This window comes from Talpa europaea, assembly GCF_964194135.1.
Source record: "Talpa europaea genome assembly, chromosome: 1".
Lineage (NCBI taxonomy): Eukaryota > Metazoa > Chordata > Mammalia > Eulipotyphla > Talpidae > Talpa > Talpa europaea.
Window position 1 is genome coordinate 45,424,028 of NC_140073.1, and position 17,018 is coordinate 45,441,045.

At 36.2% G+C, this 17,018-nt stretch overlaps 1 protein-coding gene across 2 annotated transcripts in view; it reads right to left on the reverse strand.

Annotated features, from left to right (window-relative positions):
* The window catches only part of FCHSD2 (FCH and double SH3 domains 2), a gene marked incomplete at both ends in the record, with an annotated part of 210,848 nt that overhangs the window by 29,655 nt on the left and 164,175 nt on the right, over positions 1 to 17,018 (reverse strand). Inside the window, 3 exons of one of the 2 annotated variants that reach the window (XM_084241011.1) lie at positions 3,316 to 3,432; positions 10,871 to 10,942; positions 12,211 to 12,306. In XM_084241011.1, coding sequence (XP_084097137.1) covers positions 3,316 to 3,432; positions 10,871 to 10,942; positions 12,211 to 12,306 — 285 coding nt within the window. The remainder of the gene's footprint in view (positions 1 to 3,315; positions 3,433 to 10,870; positions 10,943 to 12,210; positions 12,307 to 17,018) is intronic. The other variant, XM_084241012.1, reaches the window with a different exon arrangement.

Sequence of the window (17,018 nt, forward strand, 5' to 3'; positions counted from 1 at the left end):
CACCACCAGGGGAGGCCCGGTATTGTCTTTTTAATACTATCTTCCATTCCATAAACACAGGATGGCTTTCTACTTATTTGTGTTAAATAATTCCTTTCATCAATATTTGATAATTCTTAGTGTGTAATTCTTTTTCCTCCTTGGTTAATTTTTTTCCCAAGGTGTCTGAATTTTTTTTTTTTTTAAAGATTTATTTATTTATTTATACAAGCACTGGGCATAGTCAGAAGTGCGGGAGGGCGAGAGAACTCACCAGAGCCAGAGCGGGGAGCAGAACAGGCAGAAGGACCGAAGCACACTGCTGAGGGGAGCAGCGGGCAGCAGGAGAGGTCTGTGCCCATGTGGGACCCTGACCCGGTGGCCAGGGATTGAACCAGCGCTGTAGAGGCTGAGGCCAGCTTCACAACCCAGCACTCAAGCGCTGTGCCACTGGGGAGGCCCGGTGTCTGAATTTTTTGATGCTGGTGTAACTGAAAATGCATTCTTAATTTCCCTTTGGATTGTTATTAGTGTATAAAAATGCAATAGATTTTTGTGTGTTAATTTTGAATTCTGCAACTTTCCCAAATTTATTAGCTCAATTATGTGTGTGATTTTTAGGATTTTCTTTATGTCATATAATTTGTGGCAGAGAGAATTTTGCTTCTTCCTTCCCAATTTAGATGTCTTTTATTTCATTTTCTTGCCTCATGGTTGTGATTAAGAATTCCAGTACTATGTTGAATAAAAGTGGCAAAGGGAACATCCTTGCTTGATCTTGGATAAAACACTTCATCTTTTACCATCGAGTATTGTTGCTTTTTAACAAATTGATTACAATATGCTTTGTTGTGATTTTCTTTGTGTTTTATGCCTCCTGTGGTTTGTATAGCTCCTTAATTTTGTGGGCTTACTGTGTTGTTGTTGTTTTTAAATTTGGACAGTATATGGGCTCTATTTTTTTCAAATATTTTGCTGACCTTTTCTATGTCTCCCAAAGGAGTTTCTTCTTAACTCTTAAAGTATGATAGATCCTGTATCACTGGGTAGTTTAGTTCAGGTAGTTTCTATTCCTATCTTTTAAGCTCATGGTTATTTTATTTTGGGGGTAGTAGCTACTCTAATTTTTCACATCAAATATTATATTTTCAGATCTAGGAGTTCCACTTGGTTCCACTTGGTTAGCTTCCTTTTTTTCCCCACTCAATATGTTCATTAAAAAAAATAACTGAGCTTATTATTCTAAAGTCCACATCTGCTAATTCCATCATCTTTAGCAATTATGTTCTGCTTTAACTGACTTTTCTTTTGGTTATGGATTATATTCTCTTGCTTCATTTAATATCTAGCAATTTTTACTTGATTCTTGACATTGTAAATACTATGTTGTTGAAAGCTGGATTTTGTTTCGTTATTTTGAAGAACAGTAGATATTTTTCTGGCAAGCAAAGAAGTGACTTGTGATCTTTTTGAAAGTGTTTTTAAAAGTTCTATTAGGTTAATTTCAAAGTAGCCTTCTTCAAGAGTTAATTTGGCCCCACTATCACTATACGATCCCTCTGTGGTCTCCTGAATATCCCATGTGGTTGCTGCTAGAAAGCAGTGTTGCTGCTAGAGAGCTTAACTCAGGTTGGTCAGAACTTGAATATGTTCAAGTTTCCTGTGTGAGTTCTGGGAATTATTCCACTTTTATCTCCATTGTCATTCTTTATCTAGTATGGTGGAATTTCACCCTATGCATTTGTGGTTCAGTATTCAGCAAGAGACTAAAGGGGTGATCTATTTAGATTTTTGAAATTCTTTCTCTGTATCCCCTGCTGTTTGGCACTGTGTCCTAACAATTTAAATCACATCAGCCTCTCTGAACTGTGACCTCTAACACCTCCACTCAATGAGTCTGTTGTTCCGCTTGAGTTTTCTCCTTACACTGCAATATGGAAAGTGTCTCTAGGCAGAAAGGCTGGGAGGTCACATGAGAAACTTCATTGCTTTTTTCTCTATCAGGTTCTACATTCCTGTTATTGTCTGTTGTCCAATGTCTGAAGATATTTGTTTCACATATTTACACCAGGTTTATAGTTCTTATATTTAAAAGGGTAAAGTGTGATCCCAGTTGCTTCACCACAGACAAAACCAGAACTGGTTTTAATGTTGGGAAAACTTCATTTTAATGATTTCATTTTAATACTTTAAGTAGACCTTACTAGATTAATGCCTACCATAGGTCATACTATAAAGAACTGTAAAGGTTGTTGAAATCAGTCTCTACCTCCCAGCAGAAAGATACAACATGTTTGGACAAAAGAGAGAAGAACCAGATTTATTTTTAATATCTGAACATTTACTTTTAAATACGTCAAGCATTCCTTTGTGTGTGTGTGTGTGTGTGTATGGGGGGAGGGAACTCTTTTATGTGCTTTATATTTTAAAGTATAAGGGCATAGTAATTAATCTCATCACTGTTTATAGGATGTGTGGGATATGGGCCTTGTCTCTGTAGTTCATAAAATCTTTGACTTAGATAAGCTGTGTTAGAGGAACTGCACCAAAGCAGCCTTATCTGCTTTCAAATCTGACACAGATGACAAGATTCTGAATTTCAAGCTAGAGTCTGATGCCTATAATTGTGTCTCCAAGAAATCTGTCTTGAAGATGAAAAGTCTAATTCAACATATGTATATTTCTTTCATGGCCAAAAATAGTATAATACGCTATCACTAGCCGCTCAGACAATACTATCTTTTTGAAAAATTATTTTTTTAAATTGAGATATGATTCAAGTACCATAAAATTTACTCTTATAAAGTGAATATAAAGTTTAGTGGCTTTTCATATATTCACAGAATTATGCAACCACTACTGCTACCTCATCCTGGAACACTTTCATCACCACAAAAAGAAACCCTGCTGTATCCCTTACCAATCACACCTCATTTTTCACTCTTTAATCCCTGGAAACCATTAACCTACTTCTTGCCTCTCGATTCCCTATTCTGGATATTTTATATATATTTTATATATATATATTTTATATAAATGGAATCATCAATGTGTGTCTGGTTTTTCTCACTTGGCATAATAGTTTCAAGATTTACATATTGCTACATATTGTAGAATGTACTTCATTCCATCTTAGGCAATTCTCTTGCAAGCAGATAAATTACAGCGTTGCTGCTAGAGAGCTTAACGAAATTTCCAAGCTAAGGAGATAGCTGATATCATCCTGTTGAGTGCTGAGAAAGTGTAGAAAAGAAAAACATATATAGGATATTTTCCATATAAGTAATTGGTTTGATATTTGGCTTAATGTAGTCTAAGACTCTCTATTATACTTACCCGTTGTTGGTGAATGATGTTTTTGTGCTCCCGTGCCACCCGTGTGGCCCATTTCCGAGCCTCCTTGTTCAGACTGTGTTCCTCTGTGGTCCCAGTTTCTGATTCTAACTGTCGGCTCTACAACACAAGAGAGAACAGAAAGAAAAGTATTGCTCTCCTTATTGAAATGACTACCACTCTGCAGGTGGACCACTGAGCCTTTACTTATCAGCACTCAAAACATGACAGCGGGAAGCAGTGTCTCATGTCACAGAACATTTGTAGAAGACTAGGAATCCAGTGTGAAATCATAAACGACCACAAGTCTTTTGTCTTACATCGCTGAACATTAAAGCTTCATCTTTCGTACTTGGAAAATCCATTTTGGGTGTGAAGGAAGCTAGTTTAGCAAAGAAAAAAATATTCACATCAACCCACTGTGACACATAAAGTTGTTGCACAGCTAAAAGATGAAAAGCAAATTAATGCTTTCAGTGGAATTAGAGAATCATTGGATATAAGTGAAAAGAAAAAACACAAAATAATCCTACCATAGTAATACAAATCTCTCTGGCCCTGGAGATACTGGGTTTAATTTAGTTATAGGTTCATCATCAACTTACCACCAAATCTCAAACTAGCGTTTGTCCTTCCTCTGGGTTTTAATATCTTATGAAAGATAGGGGGTGTTAGATTAAATGATCACTACGGATTTCTTTTTGGTCTTTTCAGAAGCAGAAGGATCTTTTCCTGGAAAATAAGTGTTAACTGAAACACAAGCCTGTGCTTTTCAGTACTGTTTCCTCCGATTAGAATAATTTCCTTATCTTTTTTTGTCCACTTACAAACTACTACTCATTATTCAATCTCATTTCACATACTATAGTCTCTGTAAAATCTTCCTTGACCTTTTCAGACAGATTCAGTAGTGGCTTTACTTTTGACATATCTCCATTATATTAATTTATTCACTTGTTGAAAGGTTAATGTCAAGCAACTATCACATAATACTGTGACTACTGTATGAATATTTCCTGTTTGCCTTTAGACAATTTGAGGGCCCAAGCAGTACTTAATCTCTGCATTCCTGGCAGCTAGCGCCATGCCTAGGAATACACAGAATGCCCTCAGAGTAGGTTGATTAAACAACTACAGCCCACTGTCCTGATTCCAAAGCGAGGGCCAGGTCACCAGATTACTAGAATGGTGCTTTCAGAGTGACAAGAGAATAAATATATCGTGGAGAATCAGTTTCCAACAGATGAAGAAAAGATTATTCTGTGTGGGGAAGAACAGAATAAACAGAAGAGAAAAGGAACTAATTTATTGAGTGCTATAAATTTTAATACAAGTTCTCAAAACTCAATTTAGGATTGAGATTCCTCTTCTAGTTGTACAATAAGAGACTTCTTTCTCCATGTTTAAATTACCACTAAAAATTCATTTAAAATAGATGACCGAGGAAGGAAATTTTTTCAATCTCCAAATTAAGGAATTTTTATGACTTTTATCTTAAGAAATTTATTTGCTCCTTAAAAAGTAGCCATTGAAATCTAAAGTACATTTACTCCTCAAATACATTTACAGTCATAAATTTGCTCTTTAGAGAGTCCTAGTCATGTCATCCTAGCTGAGAAACTTAACTTTCTTTCTGGACTTCCTTTTTTTTTTTTCACTTGAAATCAAGACATCTATCCCTATATTCAATTACAGTAGCATTTACAATAGGCAAACTACAGACAAAATCTGTCTAATGATGGATGAATGGGCAAAGAGGTGCTGGGGACACACTCAGTGGCATACTATTCACCAAGAAAAAAAACTTGCAATTTGCAACAGAATGGATAGACCTAGAGGGTACTAGGCTAAGTGAAACAAGTCAGACAGAGAAAGACAAATATTGTATAATTTTTTTCAGGTAGAATATAAAGAAAAAAAAACAACAAATGAACAAATAAAACAAAACAAACTCTTAGATACAGTGGTTACCAGATGGAAAGAGGGTTGGGAAGTGTGGGTAAAGTGGGTAAAAGGAGTCAAGTGAATGGAAACTAGACTTCTAGAAGGGATCATAATGTAGTAGTAACATAAAAGTATCAAATTATAATGCTGTACACATCTGAAGTTTGTGAATATTACAAACAAAATGTTAACTCAAAAATTTACTATATTAAAAAAAACAAGAAATCTGAAGATAAGATGAAATCTCAGATTTTTATTAGTGCTGCTGTTAATTTTAAAAGAACAAATAGGCTGATGCATTGGCTGTAAGCAGTGGGTACACTGTTTCTCTGGGTCAGACCTGGAAATTGCGCTATTCTACTGCTACTGCCTCTGTGAGTTCCACATTTCTTCTTTAGTATTATTTTTTAGTATTTATTTGTTTACTTCCTTGCATCATTGTAGTCCCCATAGTTCTCCCAGTGAGTTCCACATTTCTTGTTAGTATATCTGAAAGCCTAGCCTGGCTCCAGGACAGAAGCATCTGTAAATTTTTAAAAAGTATTCTTCCAACATAATTTTAATGCACCTGGGGTTTTAAATTTGCAAGGACTAATTTAAAGAAGCACTGAAGATGGACAATATAAAAACAAATTATTTAGTGAGTAGTGCAGGATGTCACATTTCTGAGATGGTTAGGGACTCTAGGTATCACAGAAAATAATGACATACTGCTGAATTAGAAAATGTTTAAATTCTAATCTATATATTGTAAATTTATGTATACAAAGTTGTGTATCCACCTCTATATAAGGATGTAGCTGTAGAGAGATGTTCAGAAGGATTTTGACCAAAATGTTATCAGTGGTTACTTTTAAACAGTTGAGAGTTTAGGTGAAATCTTACTTCTTAATGCTTTTTTATAATTAGAAAACTATAAAACCACATTAATTTTGCAAAAGGGTATCATTTATTGCATTTGCAAATTCTGTGTTAAATGCTTTACATACATTATTTCATTAGTTCTTTTTATTTTTAAAGATTTATTTTTATTTATTTATGCATATAAAAAGTGGGGTCAACACCCAGTTCAGAGGTGTAGGGGTGAGAGGATTCATCAGAGACAGATTGGGGAGCAGAACAGGTGGATCTACTGAAATACATTGCTGAGGAGATCAGCAGGCCAGACAGGAGAGGTCTGCAGTGCCATGTAGGTTAGCACCCTGGCAAGAATGGAATTCATACTGCAGTGGCTGGCAACAAACAGCTTGACAGTGCTGAGACTAACCCTACACAGACCCTATTTCATTAGTTCTTAAAACAATCCTAAGAGAGAGACTACTGTCTATTTATAGGTGTGGAAATGTAGGGTCAGAAACAATGTTTTTCTGGAAGCCACTAAGCCACGTAGCAGTGGATCTAGGGCTTGCAGTGAGATTTGACTCAGATTCCTTGCTGTGTGATTACATTGTCTTACTAATTGTTCTTTTTAGCTAGTGCTAATATTGTTAACATAAGGATAACAATATTGAAAAAGGCATTACTGGGTAATACAAATTACCTTTCAGTGAAATTCTGGCTAGGCTTTTACTTAGAAGTAAGGTATCTTGTGATTTAATTTTATTTTTAGAAAATCAAATGCCAAACTGTTACAAGCGAGCTTACGGTGACTTTTAGAGTCTAGCAATGTTAACAGATTTTTTTAAATTTCCAGTTCTCTTAGAATAAAATATTAAAATGTAGTCTTTTCAAAATTTATGGAGTTATTAAATGTCTGCTAATAAATGTCTGTTAACATAAAGGCACAGACACGTGAGCATGTGCCTAGGAGGGCAAATTAATAAGGGTAGGAAAGTTGACTTTCACATAAGAACCACTCATTATTTTTCACGTCTATAACCAAAATATAACAATTTGAAAGACAGAAAAGGAGATGGCCATGTAAGATGAATAAAAACCATAATAAGATACCGGCATTCCAACCCAATTACAATTAAAAAAAAAAATGCTAGGGTTGTTAGGTGAACGTCATATGCTAGGAACAATCTTATTAACCCTCATTCAAGGGACTTGTACTTGTTTCCTTTTTCAGCTCATTGGTAGATATTATGCATCCTGTTAAATATTTTATCCATTATACTCTGTGAAATTCAATAATACATTTTTTTTAAGATTTATTTTTAAATTTACTTATGCATACAAGAACTGGGGTGTCGGCTAGAGGTGCGAGTGGTAGAAGATTCACCAGAGACAGAGTAGGGGACAGAACAGGCAGATTTACTGAAATACACTGCTAAGGGGAGTGGCGGGCAAGACAGAAGAGGTCTGCTGTGCCAAGTGGGTTAGCTGCCTGGCCCGGGATAGAACTCAAGCCACAGTGGCTGGCGATTTTACACAATAGACAACTGTGGCTTTTGAAAAAACATTTTGGTCAATACCTTTTGGTGTCTCATTTTAAAGCATGATCAAAGTAATCATATATTGAAATAAAATGAAAAGAAACTTGTATTAATCAACAGGTAATAAAAATCCAAAAAGAAAAAATGAAAAAGAAAACCATAAACCCCCAAAGGGTACAATAATTTTAAAACTTAATTAAATCCTGATGGTAATACTGTGGCTATATGTTTTCAACTGAATGTTTTGAATTTCTGTAGGGCAAATATTAGAATTTGAAATGAACTTATTATTTTCCCCCTAATTTTAAGACAGTTTTAAGAGCTATATTTTATCATGGTAGTAACTTTAAAAAGACCTATGGCTTTCCTAACTATATCTTACCTAAATCTAGATCAAATATTTATTGAGTACTCCTTTATGTAATACAAAGATCTAGACAAAATACATATGATAAATATCTATTAAGTGAATGAAAAAAAGAATGTGTTAAACCCAAAAGCAGTACATCCTTAATTTAAGTTATAAAATTCAAAATAAAATTAAGGAATATCTTGCAGGGGACTCCATCCTCATATGATGAACCTCATCATATGACCGTCTTGCTTGAAATCATTCCATTGTTCTCCATATATAACCATATATAAAGCCCAAATAAATAAAATCTGCCTGCAACCTACATTGATGGTATCATTTAGCTTGCCCCCTGCAACTCCTATTTCAGATACAAGTAAAGAATTTCTAAACTTTTCTGGCTCCCTCATGTATTAGCTGAGTGATCTTCAGCAAATTTCATTTATTTATTTGTTTGTTTTTTATTAATTATGTACCATTATTTTACATCCTTGTTTTTTTTTTTTTTCACAATATAGGTTTTCTTCACTCAGGTGTGGTGACCATAGTTTACCCACCACCGAGACACCCATAGTCCTCCACCATAATCCACTGCACTCTACCACCCAACCCTACATTTTCTCCTCTCTCCCTAAGGGAAGAATGAATACCCTCCTGGATTTCAGCAAATTTCTAAACCTTAGTTTTTTCAACTGTAAAATAAAGATTAAAAATAGTACCTACAGGGCCTCCCTTGTGGTGCAAGGGGTTAAGACACAACCTATGAAGCTGTCCGCAGCCACTGCATCATGAGTTTGATCCCCGATCCCTGGCCAGCCAAGGAGCAACCCATATGGCGCAGCAGACCTTTCCTGACTCGCCTGCTGCTCCCCTCAGTAGTGTACTTTGGCCAATCTACCTGTTCTGTTCCCCACTCTGTCTCTGGTGGATCTCTCACCCCCCCACACCTTCTGGCCTGTACCCCAGCTCTTGTATGCATAAATAAATAAAAGAATCTTTAAAAAAAAATAGTACCTACAAAATAGGGTTGTTGTGAAAACTGCATGAGTTAATGTATGTAATGCAAATAGAAATATATCTAGTGTGAAATAAATGTCCAATGAATGTCATGGTATTAGTCATTAGGTTAACATAAATCAAAACCACAGTGAGGTATTATTTCACACCCATTAGAAAGGCCATAATCAAATAGATAAATAAAAAATGGTGGCAAAGATGGAGAAATGAGAAACCATAAATGCAAAATAGTGCAGCCTTTTGGAAAAAGTTGGCAGTTTCTTAAAAACAAATTTATCAGCAACTCAAAAGAAATAAAAATATATTGATACAAAGACTTGCACACAAATGTTAAAGGCAACATTAGTAATAGCCCAAAGTGGGTAACAACCTAAATGTCAATCAACTGATGAACAGATAAACAAAATGTGGTATATTCATAATAGAATACTATTCAGCAATAAAGAGAAACATACTTGATACATTCTATTACATTAATGAACCCCAAAAACATTATGTAAGTGAAAGAAGCAAGACGTAATAGACTACACATCTATGAGATTCAATTTATGTGAAATGTCCAGAAAAGGCAAAACTAAAGAAAAAGATAATAGACAGGGATGGGATGGGACTAGGACTTAATAGTAAGTGGACAAGAGGCCTATTATTGGAGTCAATGAAAACATTCTAAACTTTATGATGATGGTTGTACAACTTGGTAAATTTATTTTAAAAAAATGAATAGTACACTTGAAAATAAGTGGTTTTTATGGCTATAAAGTTGTAACAAAACTACACTACATCAGTATGCACTAAATATATCCAGCACTGGACACCAATAACATGCTATCATGTACAGTATTTGCCTTTCACCTATTTGTGTATGTATCAGTGAGTTCATGTCCTATGGGGTCTGAAGCTCAACATGTAGTTGCTGTCCTCAGCAACTTCTGAGTTACTGGCACCTACTGTTGGGGCTTAGTGTCTACTGAATTGAAATGTGTTTCAAAACGGGATAGAAACAACAGCAATTCCAGAAGACAACAGAAGACAGGGTGATTTGTCTTTCCTACATGCCATACATCCACATGGCAGTAAGACTGAATGAATGGGCACTGATTGGTGCTCCATCCATGATGGATTTCGTACTACCAACTCCAAGGGGAAACCAAAAGAGCAAGCAGACAATGGCTCCATGATGAATGAAAGAGCAGTACTAGTCTACACTGAGAAAAAAAAAATTATTTGGGACTTTATTCTTTGTGGGGAGTAAGAATACCTACAACATCAATTACACAAAAATATTTTAAAATATTTCAAAATGATTATTTGAAAGACCTTTCTAACGGTTGACAATCTGGCATGATTTCAATGAAAGTATAGGCATTCGTATTTTTCCTTGACAAAAAAATTAATTGTTCCCTGAGTGCTAGACATTTCTTCTCAGAAAACAGAATAGCATGCAGAAAGAACATTACTGTTGGAAACAAGACAGTTAAGTGTCATTAATTCACTGTATGACTCAGGACAAGTCTCTTTTCCTAGGTTTCAGTTTCCTTCCCCTTTAAAAAAGGTAAGATTAGTGCTAAAAGTTTTTTCCGGCAAGTCCTGTTGAGGAAAACTAAGGTTTTCATTAAGTAAAAGCTATTTCAGACAAGATGGAAAAAAAAATAAAGAGATTCAACTTTTCATTATAAACAGGAAAGGAAATCCCTAATTCATGAGAGAAAATGGAAAGCCCCAGCTGAAGCATTCGGTAGCCCCAGTATACACATGCGTACACACACGCACGCGCACACACACAGCTTTTCCCCCAATACTGGGTCCCACCCGTCATTAACATGCAAACCCACACATCCCATCCCTCCCACCTTTGACCCCCATATACCTCAGCTATGGTCATTCTCAGAGCACTGACAGGGGAGAGCTCAATATCCACCAGTTGGGCGGCTTTTAAACTCTGCCCAGTAAAGATTGCACAAGGACAGAAAATAGCATAGAGTTAGAACTTAAGGCAAACAGGGACACACAGCTAAGAACATTTAGCACAGTGTCTAGAAACAAAGAAGGATTTAGAATTGTAGTTGGTCTATGGACAAAGGAGATGAGAGTCACTGTCAATCTGATTCTTTTCTGAGGAAAATGAGCAAAGATAAAACAATCTCAAATTAGTCACATTTTAACTCAAGCTTGGCAATTTTACCAATATCCTGGATCTTCTATTGCTCTGCTTCATTTGTCCCAGGCTTCAAAGAAGTCAAATTACAGGACCTTGTCACTGAGACATTAAGCAAAAGCTGATTGATTAAAAAAAAAAAAAAAAAAAAAAGCACTACTATAAAGGACCAGGGTTATAATCTAGAGGGAAATGCTGGCTTCCTACATTCTTAACACAGCCACTAACAGGGCTACTTAAAATTTGGTAATTATAATAAAAAAATGATATTTTCATCAAAAGTTTCTATTAAAATGATAAAGTTAAACTCTGTATCAAAATTCTGATTCTGACTCTAGGTTATCTAGACTATATTAATATAAGTTGACTTCCTTCTTTCTTATCTATGCTGAGAGAATGTACTAAGATACGCCAAAATGTGCGTCCTCACCTTGTAGAAATTAAACATATTTTTATGTTATCAAATTGGCATATCAGCTTTTAAAAATCAAATAATGGCAAACATTTTTACATAGAGTAAATTTAAGGCTAAAAATGTATGAATAATGTCTGCTTTCTAAAAGTTGCCAACTGTGTCAATACCTTAACATTCTAAGAAATATGAAAGGAATTATAAAGGGCCTGTAAATTTTTATAAAACCAATCAAAATATTTGCACACACATTTTCATTATAATATTTAATAATTCTATTTTGGTTAAAATTTAATCACTGGTTTCTTTGGAAGGGAATATGTGGTAAGAGTTTTATGAGTGAAGAGTATAATTTATATTTGAGTTGAAAACAATTTTTATTGAATCTTTTTTCTTCTTTTCTCAGTTCAGTTTTCAGATTTTCAGTAACTTGTCACAACTCACCCCTATTTAGTAGAAAGCTGTTAGCATAAAAATACTAAATATGTTAACATTCTAGAAAGAGGAAATGTCAGTTTCTCTGTATCCTGTTTTATTATACAATTAATGATAAACAGCTTTTTCTGTCTATTTCAAGGATAATGGTTTTTTGAACACAAAGCTTGAAAACAGATAAAATCAAAGTCTGAAAGTCCCTTACAGTATCACTGTCACAAGGCTGGAACTGGAAGGGCTGGGGTTTGTGGAATACAGCATTCTCTTGCAAAAACAGCTGAAGATTATAGTCCCGTACCACCTAAAGAGAAAATAAAATATCTTTAAGTCTTTACTAAGATTAAAAAGTGCCATATTTATATTTTAAAGTGAATTATTCTGCAGTTTTCAAAAAAATAAGAAGCCAACCAATACTATGTTGTCAAAAAGAAGTTATAATTACACATTTTTTCCCTTTTAGATAGGTTGTTACTCAAGCATCGCAATTTCTCAAGAATCTAAATTTGGAAAGTACTAGTTTAGAAACTAGCCTAGATTTTGGGATTAGACAATATGTAATATTTTTAGTGAGCAAAAAGAGCTATTATGCAAAATACTATTCCTTTTTAATGGAGGAGGTACAATTATGAAGCACATTAGGCTCATAGGGCTCTCCTAGCTCTAACCTAGTCTGTGCATCTCTTGAAATCTGTTCTGTGAAGACTGCTACTTATTAGGAAACTGCCAGAGAAACCTATCCATAATCCATAGCACAAAGTAATATTCTTATAGTATGTCTTGTCACTTTTTCTAGGTTACATTCTATTTACCACCTTAAAGCATAATAAGAAGACCAAATTTTAAAGAATTTATACAAAAGGTAAATTCCAATATAAAGAAAGTGGCAAAACAAGTAGCACAGAAAGAAAGCCACCTGAAAAGAATTCATTGAATTATACGCCCTGGGAAGAAGTAGAAATCAGCAACATTTGATAGTGCAGAAATCCATTTTCTATTTTGCTGCATTGCTTGCTTTTACTTATTTTGCTGCACTGCTTACTTTTACTTTTACTTATCTTTGCAGTATATTTACAGTTCATTAGCACCTCTGCCAGAGGATGGGCAGAATAAGGGGAAAAAAGTTTTAAGCAGCTCTGTAACTATCTTTTAATAGTCCTAGGAAAAGATTAACTGAGGAAATGGAGAAAGAAGGAGGTGTATTTTGCATTTTATCTTCCAGCACAATACCAATTCTCTATTGTTTCCCTGCCCATAATTCAACAACTGACTTATGGAGAGAGTTCACCAGGTCCAATGTTCAATGGAGGGATGGGGGAAATATTTATTATTTTTTTTAATAAAAAAAGGTTTATTTATTTATAGGTTTATTTATTTATGCATACAAGAGCTGGGGTACAGGTCAGAGATGTGTGGGGGGGGTGGTGGTGAGAGAATCCACCAGAGACAGAGAAGGGAACAGAACAGGCAGACTGACTGAAATACACTGCTGAGAGGAGCAGCGGGCAAGACAGGAGAGGTCTGCCTCACCATGTGGGCTGCTCCCTGGCCGGTCGGGGATCTAACTCATGCTGTAGAGGCTGTGGATTGCTTCACAGTGCAGTGCTTAACCCCTTGCACCATCAGGGAGGCCCAATGCGGGAAATATTTAGAGAGATGAATAAAGATTAATTACCAAGGTTAGTATCTTCAAGATAGACTGGCAACTGGGAGAACCAAAAAGGTTACAAATTAATAAATGCTATGGAAGTATAAAGAGGGTATTCCAAGAGCACAAACAAGGAGGATATTTAATCTACATTTAAGAAATGGGATGGAATGAGGAGTGGTGGGGAAAATTTGATCAAGGAAAGATGGCTGAATAAGCATATCTGCAAAGGGAAATGCGTTTTGTTCTTTTCCTGGATTGCGGATTTAAACTAAAATAGCTATGAAAGCTCTGGACACAGTCCTCAGAACCTAACTACTCACCATACAGAAAAGCTAAAAGGATCATCCTTCCAGTTGCCAGACCTATCCTTCCAAGCATTATAAACCTGTTTTTGTTTTAGTTTTCTTTAGGGGGAGCTTTCAAACATTTAAAAATTTTAACTATCTGCTATGAAAAATTTCAAACACATATAAAGTTGAGACAACAGCGTCATGTATCCCCTGCCCTCCTCTCCCCCCAATTGCACCCCTCCCAGCCCCATGTACCCATCACCCAATTTCCAAAAACATCCCTTCATGGACCATCTTGTTTCATCTATAAACCTACTATCTCTTCCACCCCCAATTATATACTGAAACAAGTTCTAAACATATCATTTCATCCATAAATATTTCCCAAAGTATGATATCTGAAATACAAAGGCTCTTTCAAAAACATATTCATGTTGAAATTTATAATAAAGTGGATGGACTGTGGGTGCCTTGGTAGTGGGTGCGATGTAGTAACAACACCTGAAGGGGAACCTAGACCTAAAACATAAATAATAATGCAAATTAAAAACTCAATAAAAAATAATACTTATAAATTAACTAATTTTAAAACTCCCCTGTTTCATATTTTTAAGGTTTTCTAAAAAAGGTCAAAATAAAGCCAGCACAATGCAGCAGGATGAAGTTGCTTAGGTTTCCATTCATGTATCGATTTCTTCCTCTTATCTCCCCCATGCAATCTATCTGTAAAAGAAACTGGATTTTGGGCCTCCCCGGTGGTGCAGCGGTTGAGTGCTGGGTTGCGAAGCTGCCCGCAGCCTCTGCAGTGCTGGTTCGTTCCCTTGTTGCTCCCAGGCCACCGGAGGAGGGTCCCACATGGTGCACAGACCTTTCCTGCCGCCCGCTGCTCCCCTCAGCAGTATACTTCGGTCCTTCTGCCTGCTCTGCTCCCTCCTCTGGCTCTGGTGAATTCTCTCACCCTCCCGCGCTTCTGACTGTACCCAGTGCTTGTATAAATAAATAAAAATAAATAAATCTTTAAAAAAAAAAAAAACAAAGAAACTGGATTTTGGCATGGTAAAATTTCTTTCCCACAGTCTGACTTGTGTTGGTTGAATACTTGGAATGTTCTGTTTCCTGTATTTCCTATAAATTAATGCCCGATTGAATTTGGGTTTTTGCTTTTTGGTGAGGTGGCACTTCAGGAGGAGGCTTGCCTCTGACTTGCTTCTTTTTATGATATTAACAACTACAGTGGGCTGAATGGTGGTTCATGTCCTATGTGTTATCTACCTCTTTTGGAAAAAGGGCCTTTGCAGATACAACTAAGTTAAGGATTTTGAGATAGCAGATAATTCTGAATTCCTTGGATCTAAATTCAATGTTAAGTATCCTTATATAAGACACACAGAAGAAAACAGAAGAGGAGCTGGGTGTGACCACAGAGACAGATTAGACTGATGAAACCACAATGCAAAAAATGCCTGGAGCCAATAGAAGCCAGGAGATAAGGAACAGATTCTCCCCTGAAGACTCCGGAGGGAGGAAAGCCCTGCTGACATTTGATTTCAGAGTTTGGCAGTCTGTGGTTTTGAGCCACACAGTTTAAGTGTGCACAGTAGCCGAACTAGTAAAACATGTCTATGATTGGCATTTCCCTGATAAGTGATGAACATTTTTTCATGTGCCCACTGGCCATCTGATTCTTCTTTGGAAAGTGTCTACTTAGAGTCTGCCCGTGTTTTTAGTTTTTGGTTTTTTTTTTTAAAGATTTATTTATTTATGCATACAAGAACTGGGTGTAGGTCAGAGATACAGGAGGTGAGAGGATTCACCAGAGACAGACTGGGGAGCAGAACAGGCGGATTGATTGAAATACACAGCTGAGGGGTGCAGAGGGCGAGACACGAGAGGTCTGCTATGCCATGTGGGTCACCTCCCTGGCCAGGGATCAAACTCAGTGCTGCAGTAGTTGCGGATTGCTTCATCGTGCTGACACTTAACCCCTTGCACCACCAAGGAGGTCTTGTCTGCCCATGTTTTGATTGGGTTTTTGCTTCTCTTTTTGTTGAGTTGTGCGACTTCTTTGTAGACCTTGGATAGCAGCCTCTTGTGAGATGTATGATGTGCAAATATTTTCTCCCATTTAGTAGGGTGGTTTTTGGTACCATCTTATACCTGTGAGAATGGTCCATATCAAAAAGTCCGGAAACAACAAGTGTAGTCAAGGATGTGAAAAAAAGGGAAGCCTTGTATACTGTTGTGAGGAATATACAATAGACTGGTCTGGTCCCAATGGAAAACAGTATGACGTTTTCTCTAAGTATTAAAAATAGATCTACCACACAATTTTTTTTCTATCATTCTATAGAATTCTGACAATCTATTTTTATTTATTAGCTGGAATGCTTCTAAAAACCAAACTTTTCAACCATTCAGTTAGCTTGAGATGCAGATTGTATAAGCAGGATAAATGCTTAATTTTTTTCTTTTATTATCTAGATTCAAATTGAGTTGTTTCCCTGGCTACACCAAAGAATGACTATTTATAGCTTGAATAAGTTATTATTATAAAGTCATGGATTAAAAAATATTGAATGTCTTCATTCATTGTCCTTATCATTATTCTTCCTAAAATTCCTATCTTTGACCCACAATATCACATCCTGAGTGCTTCTGACATGACCTAGTAGTGTTTGATAATTTTGATAGTTTCTTGCTTTCTATTATGACAAAACATTTAAGGTTTCATGCCTCTGACTTAGATTCAGTCCTGTTTCTGTGTTTTTTTAAAGATTCATTTTTATTTATTTATCTCTTCTCGGCCTTCTGGCTAAGATCAAGGGTATTTTTATTTATTTATGCATACAACAACTGGGGTGTAGGCCAGAGGTGTGGGGGTTGAAAGGATTCACCAGAGACAGAGTGGGGAACAGAGCAGGCAGATCTACTGAAATACACTGTTAAGGGGAGCAGTGAGCAAGGCAGGAGAGGTCTGCAGCACCATGTGGGTTAGCTCCCTGGTGGGGGATTGTAATTCATGCCATTCCGCAGTGGCTGGTGATAGCTTGATAGCACTGAGATTTAATTCCTGTG